The sequence below is a fragment of the Colletes latitarsis genome, chromosome 8 (assembly GCF_051014445.1).
Source record: "Colletes latitarsis isolate SP2378_abdomen chromosome 8, iyColLati1, whole genome shotgun sequence".
NCBI lineage: Eukaryota > Metazoa > Arthropoda > Insecta > Hymenoptera > Colletidae > Colletes > Colletes latitarsis.
Genome location: NC_135141.1, coordinates 6,486,523 through 6,495,288, shown reverse-complemented (window position 1 = coordinate 6,495,288; position 8,766 = coordinate 6,486,523). Strand labels below are relative to the sequence as shown.

Below are 8,766 nucleotides of genomic sequence, written 5' to 3'. Positions count from 1 at the left end.
AAATGCTGTGGCTATCTCCTTGATAATAAAATGTGAATCATAACCGGATAAATTGTGAAAGACTATGGGGATGACAAACGCGTCTTTATAATTTAGATTGTGATTTGAATGTGCAGGACCTCTGTATCGACCGGTTAAGTGGCAATGATCGCGTACCCGCTTATCATCTCGCGTAAACGGTGTTTCGCATATATGACAGTGTGTTGCCATATTAAAATTTCGTAATTGTTCAGCTGATAAATTTTCCATGGGTACATTGATCGATAAAATGGACTTTACACGATTGGACAAATCTTGAAGTTGTCTCACAAACCATGATACGCAATCGGGATCGCGACGACATTGAAACGTAGATAACGAGTCGTCGTACGAGCACCGCACATAATATCCCACGCTAAATACTTGATGATGCCGGTACATGTATCTTGACGCTTCTCGATCAGTATCCGTTTTCTCCAGGATGCATTCCAGATCGGCATACACGATAAACGGAACACGCTCTTTCCTGTTGTAGTTGCTGAAGCTAAGCCACTTACTGCAATCATCATTTGGCAATATGATTGCGCAATCGTTCATCTTCTCACAATCCATGGTGTGAGCTTCTCATTCGAGCTAAAGTAGTGTAAGCATCTGCAATAAGAGACATAATTTTTATCTAACATAAAATATTTAAAAAGATTTATTATATGCATACCTATCACAAAAGTATTTCCTGCCATTATGTTTACTCAATTGGGTGGATACGAGGCGAGATAAGTTCTTACTCCATGCGAAATGTCCCACGTCGTTTGCTCCTTCTAAATACAACAAATTGACATGCCTCTCCATCTTCTTATCAGTGACTCGTATTGGTAACACCTTCTTATTCTCAATGGTATATACATTGATGGAGATGTTGTTGATATGTTCAAACTTTTTAATTTGGTTCAATGTCATTGGAAATTCAATATCCTGGATATTCAACACTGTTGTATAATGAGGATATGACGATGCCAGAGATACGCGACTTTCGGCTGGATACAGAGCGGCCACCACCGACCACGCAAAACATGCATTGTCCGTCGAGCATACATTGATCACTGCTTTCTTTAGTCGTATCTCTCGCGGTAATTGTATGGCACGTCCTGCATGCATCGGCATATATTTATTTACATTAACAATTAAATTCAGTATACGCGACAGCGCCCACCCACTATCGCGTTCCTGAAACTCGTCTATGGATGCTAGAATGGGTTCGATGACACGTAAATCGTACCATTCGCGTAGGTCAGACAAGTGAAAAAGTTCACAGTTTTTCGTGTTAACACTTTTGTTTGCACATTTGTTACCAGCCACAAATTCACCGTTAAGTATAGTATTTATTTTTACACTATCATGTTTCAGCACAATGTTCCACACATGATCGACTACAATATCCCTTGCATCTTCGAGAAAATTGCGAGGCTCTATGGTTAATGAAAGCCGTATCAATTTCATGCCATCTGAGTCTTGCACTATGTCCAGCACCCACATGTACAAATCGATTGCGTGTCGAATCTTTTAGACTTTCTAATCTGGCGTGTTACGTATGCCGAACGTTTCGTTCCCCAATTTTTCTGTACCACTTGCGTGCATTATGAAAACGCCCTGCTACTTATCTACCCTTTGGAATGTAGCGTCAGTTCGCACGAGATGCAGCTGCTCGGTGACTAACGCAATTCGGAGATTACCGAATATGGTAATGTCTAACGTGCATTTGAATCCTCCCCCACGGATTTTTGGGTATATAAACCCCTTGATTTTCTTACTCGGTGGATCATAATCATATTGTCACGTTAGAGTCAACGTCACGTCTCTCGTCACACGTATATGGTTTCATAGTCAGTTGTATTTTGTGAGATCGGGCTACCATACCCTTTCGTATCAATATTAAACTATATAGAATCCGTGAGCCGACATAAATTCTATTACGGCCATTATTTTCAACCGACTTACCCCCGCATCGCCAGTGCGTCAATACTGTGCAAGGTCATTTTAGGTAAATATAATCATTCTTTGATCGTGACATATGATACACGAAACACCTGTATTTTACTTGTTGATTTAAGAATATATCTACTTTTATTATTAAATCAGAGTTATCCAACTTCTTTAACCCATAATTATATAAAGCGATTATTATTAGTTAAACGTTCCCACAATAATATAACTTTACCGCTCGAATTATATTATATTTAAAAATTGAAAGTTATGAGGTCAATTAACATATCCTGAATCCAAATACAAATTCTTACAACCTAGTGGCTCCTCGATTACGCATCGAGTTCGTCCATGCTATCTATTACCATCCTAGTGGCTCCCTGATTACGCATCAGGTTCGTCCGCATCCTACAGCTCCCTGATTTCGCATCAGGTTCGTCTGTGATTTATTCAACCTCCCAGCAGCTCCTCGATTACGCATCGAGTTCGTCTGCGTTTGTTCCAACCTCCTAGCAGCTCCCTGATTTCGCATCAGGTTCGTCCTTGTTGTCAACTATCCTAGCGGCTCCCCGATTTCGCATCGGGTTCGTCCGTGTACCTAACTAACAAATTGATACCATATTCCATACTCTCTCTTGCACTCGCCAGCCATGCGCGCTGCACGGCCCTGGCTCGTAACACACGGTAACGGGAATGAATTCGGCACAATCGCCGCAAATCGCGTGCTCGTCATCTATTGTGACGTAGAACGCCACTCTCACGCAGACAGTTATTTTGAGGCGATGTCGGACTAGCCGCCACTGCCGGCTTCTTTGGCTGGAAGCGAGACGTTTGTAATCCAAGCACATGATGAGTTTCCCAAGAGTTTGAGGCTTGCCCCAATGGTAACTCCTTTTTATGCGGGCCGGTTGCCCCTTCCTTGGCTGCTACTCCTTCCACGTGCGTTGCGTCGTGGATGACTGTGGTTCCGCAGGAGTGGTGCTGTCCTTTGTTATCGTATATACGGTTGGAGATGGTTGGATCTGAGATTTGTATGTTTTAAGTTTATTACATTGAACGATTTTGTACTTATTATGGATACGAATCCTTACATTATCCTTAGAAATTACGTCGATTACCTCGTACGGTCCGTAATACTGATTGTCAAATTTTCCTTTTCGCGGTTCCGTCAATAGTAGAACCTTATCGCCAGGGAGGAATACCTTATCGTTTACCGACCTATCGTAATAATGTTTGGAACGTAATTTTGCTCTTTCGAGATTTTCCTTTGCCTTGCTTTGTATTTGAATGATTTTGTTCTGTAGGTCGTCCAGATACGCGGCGTATGACTCATTATCGGAATTGATCTGAATGGGGTCGGCGGATGGCACTCGTGCTAAATGTCCGAATATTAATTCATGAGGGGTGAATAATGTGCCTTCGTGTACGCTTGTTATAACTAAACATTGCGAGGTTGAGCCATCTGTCCCAATCATTGTTTAAAATGTAATGTTTTAAATATTCTGTCAATACGTGGTGCGAACGTTCTATCGAGCCGTTAGATTGGGGATGAAACGCGGTAGTTTTGAATTGTGAGATTCAGAATTTCCGCGCGATTGCTTTCATAAGAGCTTCGGTAAAATTCGCGGCTTGGTCGGTTAGAATGGCCTTAGGGACTCCGAAACGGCAAATTATTTTATTAATGAATGCATCGGCTATCTCTAGGGCACTTGGGTGTTTTAACGGCACCGCTAGAGAGTATTTTGTTAGTAGGTCCTTTTTTTTTTTTTTTACATGGGGAAATCCTCATGGACACCCCGAGGCCCTTAAGTAGCGGAGGGCCTTGGGGTAGTGCCGGACTCCTACCGGCTAAAACCCCACGGTGACCATCCTCGGGCGCTGTCGCGGGGGACAGGGAACTCTAGTGAGACATCACGGAGTACCCCGCCGCGTCGTGCCTTTTCAGGCCCATCCCGGTGGGAGGCACTCCTCCCACCGCATTCCCACTCAACCGCAGGCGCCCGGTCACCAGCGCCCATGGCCCCGTGACATAGGACTAAGCCGCCGACTGGGCGGCCACGTTGGCCGCTGGACTCATCCGCAGCCAACGGGCCAACCTGCAGCCTTAGGTAACACCCGCGGCAAATATCCCGTGCCCCGGGCCCCCCCCCCCCCCACACACACACATTCACTCACACAAAGCATTCATACCGGTGTTTGGTCCGCGGGAGCTTTCTCTCCAACCTCCGGGATGCCATGCGAGGATGCGGTCACCAGCCTCCTCAGGCTGGTGACCCCATCCCCGCATCCCATCCCAGCGGCTACCCCTATCCGCCACCTGGGGACGCGCCACGTAGGGGTTCACCTCCCATGCCGCCTGGACAACCAAACGGGTGCATGGCGATAATGGACGTTCCCTGCGGCCCTACGAGCGTGGCTTCAGAGCTCCGATTGACCAGCCGCAGGTGGTGCTCGGCCGCCCAATCCAATAGGGTCTCGCCACGACGGGTAGTCCTGGGGTTGCCCCATGCGGCTGCATGGGCATTGAAGTCCTCCAAGACTAGTACCGGACGGGGCAGGAATCTCCTTATACAATCGCCCACTCCGTCCAGGTATGCCGCATATGTGGCGAGGTCGCAGTTGGGCGACACATAACAGCCCACAACCGCGATGGTCCCCCATTGGACCGCCAGAAACCCCCTTCCCCGTTGTAGGATGGTAACGGGAGGGGAGTCTGGCAGCCACGCCCAGACCATCACCACCAAACCGCACAGGCTCCCGACCCAATTGGGCTGGTCGGGAACCATGTACGGCTCGGCGGCGATGGCAAGGCCTACCCTTTGGGCTCGCAGGGCGTGAACAAACATGTCCTGTGCCCTGCGAGCCCTCGCCAGATTGGCCTGGAGGAGGGTGAATTTTATTCTTTAACAGCCTCCTCCAGGCCTTTACTCTCAGTTGGGAAGGGGCGCTCCCGCTCCACCTTCGACTTCGCCGCTGGAAGAGGCCCCCCCCCCCCGACCGGCTCGTCAACCCCCATTGCTGGTGGAGCCTGTGCGTCTTCGCTCCCTTTATTGACAGGGGCCTTGGGCCCCCCTATAACCCTGGCCTGCCCTCGACGGCCCTGTCTGGGTGGCGGGGCACAACCCGGCCCTCCCCAATCGGTGCCCCGTGGGTCTCCCCGGTATGTCCACACAGAGGGGGCACACTGGGGACGCCGCGCCACATACCTTGGCGCGGTGGCTTTGTTAATAGGTCCTGAAGTGTTAATATGTATTCATAGCCGTCTGTAGTGATTGGTATAGGGCCTACAATGTCCATTGATACTTTGTCAAACGCCGTACCGGACGTGTCTGTTAGAGTCATCGGGAGTTTAGTTTTTACTCGTATTAATTTTTTTAACTGGCAGCTTGTACACGCGTTTATGAAATCCTATCCGTCCCTTTCCAGTGTTGGCCAGTAATAACGTTCTCTGATTCTCCTGTATGTTTTAGTAATGCCCTTATGTCCCCTGAATGCTGAAACGTGATTTTCGGATAAAATGTCCGGCCTGAGATTCTCCGGTGGTATTCGTATTTCATTAGAGCAGAAGAAAATCTGCGTGTCTGTGGTTGCAAAAAGTTCGATTAAGGCTTCCTGTAGGAATTCGCTTGGAACGCGATCTATACCGGTGCGAGATATGCTAATTGAACGCAAGCCGAGCTCTGTAGCTACATCACATAATGATCTCAGACACTCCAGGACATCTTCGGTGGATGCTGAATGGAGCGGAGTCGATTTTACAGGGAGCTGGATCAGGATGATTTTCCCGAATTTGGAGACTTGCTCGCCCCAAGATTGCGTCTTTAAGGGGGGTTAATTTATTTCGTAAAGCTAGGTCGGTTGCTCCGGTATCCATGGGTTGTCCGTCTAATGATACAAAGCAGGCTAAATTGTCGGGTCGCATGACTAGTTTGTCCCTTGTATGAATTAGAAAATGTCGACGGTTGTGGGCCGTAACGTCTGGTCGGTCCAAAATGGCTGAAGAATCAGAGTCGTCAGATTCCGTGTTAGGGGAGGAGTCTTCCCGAGATCTGGGCAGAGGTGTTGTCAATGTTGGGGGCGGAGAAAGGTGTTGTGACGGGGTGGGGGGAGGTATTGGATGCGGCTGGCCCCTTCCCAATATAGGGGAAGGTCTGTGCATTTTTGAAGGCGGGGAATACGATATTGAAGATGAGTCTGTGCCCGGTGGAGGTACCGTAGAATTGGCGGGTGTTCGTTTCCTCTTTACAGGAGACGGATACGTAAATATGGAGTCCGAGGAAGAGCTGGCTTGAACCGGAAGAATGGGCACTGGGTTTCGGGATAGTGCGTCCGCATTTACGTTTGCCTTACCTGCCTTGTACATAATTTTATAATCAAATTCGGCTAATTTCAGCCGCCACCGAAGTAATCGCGAAGTGGGGTCTTTAACGGAATTCATCCATACCAACGGTCGATGATCGGTTATTAGATTGAATGACTGGCCGTAAATATATGGCCGGAAATATTGTACCGCGAAGATGATCACAAGGCATTCCTTCTCTATCGTAGAATAATTTAATTCGGCTCCTTGCAGAAGGCGAGAGGCATACGCGATAGATGTTAATGCACAGACGAAAAGAGGCGCGGACGAGGAACCGGGACGCGAAGAATGGCGGAGCAATTCACACAGTCACAAATTTATTGTAAGATTGCACAACGTTCACACTGCGGCAAGCGTAACTTGGACGCGGTGGGCACGTGTCCGATAACAGTTGCAAGGACAACTCCCTAGGAGAATGCGCAAGAGCGACGATGGTCCGTTCTCGATATCACGTACAATCGGATCGACAGCTTGGATCGTTCTGCCGTTACAGGATCGCGCACGACAAACCGTTGATCTTTCAAATCTCGTCCATATATCGGTGACGGTCGCTCCAACCGTCGGCACACATGACACGCCCTCACAACACTCATTCACTCTCTCTCACACAATCCACACCGCTCGCACCTTAATCTAAACACGAAGACGGTACAATAAACGTATTTCTACATCTTATCCTAATTCTTATACCTTATTCTAAACAATGGGTCTGTCCTGGCCCACCTCCCCTTGGCTAAGAATACCGCCGATTGCGTAACCCGACACGTCGGTAGTGACATTAAAAGGCTTGGAAAAGTCTGGATATTGTAGAACAGGTTCGGTGCACAAGGCGTCACGAAGGTTTGCAAAGGCTCTGTCCTGATCAGGACCCCATTCAAACTTCTTGTCCTTCTTCAGCAAATTCATTAATGGTTTCGCGATATTAGAAAATTTATCGACGATAGTAACCAGCAAGACCGAGGAACTCCCGTACATTCTTTATGGTTTTAGGACGCTGGTATTCCTTGATGGCGATGATTTTCTTTGAACATGGTTTAACTCCATCCTCGCCGATTACGTGTCCGAGATAAGCGACTTCCCTATGAAGGAACGCACATTTCGAAGGTTCTAATTTCAGGTTTGCCTGCCTGAGTCGCGACGCGACTATCTAGATAAACAAACATCTCTATCCCTTGCAAACCCGTCAGGACAGAATTCATAAGTCTTTGGAATGTTGCCGGGGCGTTACGTAGCCCAAAAGGCATGCGGACAAATTTATAATGCCTGCTTCTTCGATGCCTATTTGATGGAAACCGCTTGCGAGATCGAAAACGCTAAAATATTTGGCGCTACTTAGCTGATCTAGAATTTCGTTAATGTTTGGCAACGAATACGCATCTACTACCGATTTCTCGTTTAAAGCTCGATAATCAATTACCATTCTGCATCGTTTATCCCCGTTCGCATCGGGTTTTTTAGGAACGATCCACAGGGGAGAGTTATAAGGCGATTTGGAGGGTCTTACAACATCATTCTCTAATAATTCCTTCATTTGTTTATTTATTTCTTCCATGTGGATCGGTGAATAGCAGCACTGACGGACGTGAACCGGTGTGTCGTCGGAAGTACGTATTTTGTGAGTAGCAGCACTAGTTTTACCCAACCGATCACCGGGAAGATGAAAGAGGTCATGATTTTCTTCGAGGATTAAGGACAGATGATCCTTTTCCTCCGCGTTCAAATGACTAGCGATAATTATATCCAACAATTCTTTGTGACGTTGTGACGGAGATTCTGATATAGCAAAACCGGTTTCGGAACCGGTATTGGACGTAGAAACAGAGCTAAGGGGTATTTGCGATTCGGACTTACTATATTTATTACGACATTCCGAAGCGGATTCGGGCTTACTACTTTCGTCGACGATTGCCAAAACGGATTCGGGCAATATCCGAGTCCTGCGACTAAGGTGACCACCCGGCCGGCAGCTTAGTCTCATGTCATGGAGCCGCGGACGCTGGAGACCAGGCGCCTACGGTTGAATGAGAATGCGGTGGGAGGTGTGCCTCTCACCGGGAGGAGCCTAAAGTGGCACGATGCGGCGGGGGACTCTGTGATGTCACATTAGAGTTCCCGGTTCCTCGCCAGACGTCTGAGGATGGTCACCGTGGAGTTTTACCCTGTAAGAGTCCGGCACCCGCTCCTCGAGTGGGCCCGCGGTTGTCCATGAGGATTTCCACACGTACAAAAAAAAAAAATGGTGGAGCTGGCCGCGGCAATCACACGGCTCCGGGCACGTAACACGGCCCCGGAACCAGATGGGGTGCCCGGCCGTGCTTGGATCTTGACCCAGGGTGTCCTTGGGGTCGACCGCAAGCGGTTGTTTGACCAATACCTGAGGGACGGGCGATTCCCCTCCAGTTGGAAGGTGGCGAGAATAGTCCATCTCCGGAAGGAGGGTCGGCCCG

General features: G+C 48.1%; 1 protein-coding gene across 1 annotated transcript; it reads right to left on the bottom strand.

The window, feature by feature from the left end:
- Positions 1-2,688: 2,688 nt before the first annotated feature.
- On the bottom strand, positions 2,689-8,297 carry LOC143344539 (uncharacterized). The gene is given in 7 exon segments (XM_076770675.1): positions 2,689-2,981; positions 3,041-3,421; positions 4,325-4,838; positions 6,173-6,555; positions 7,027-7,253; positions 7,255-7,466; positions 7,548-8,297. Coding segments are annotated over 7 exon segments (2,760 nt in total).
- Positions 8,298-8,766: the final 469 nt, after the last annotated feature.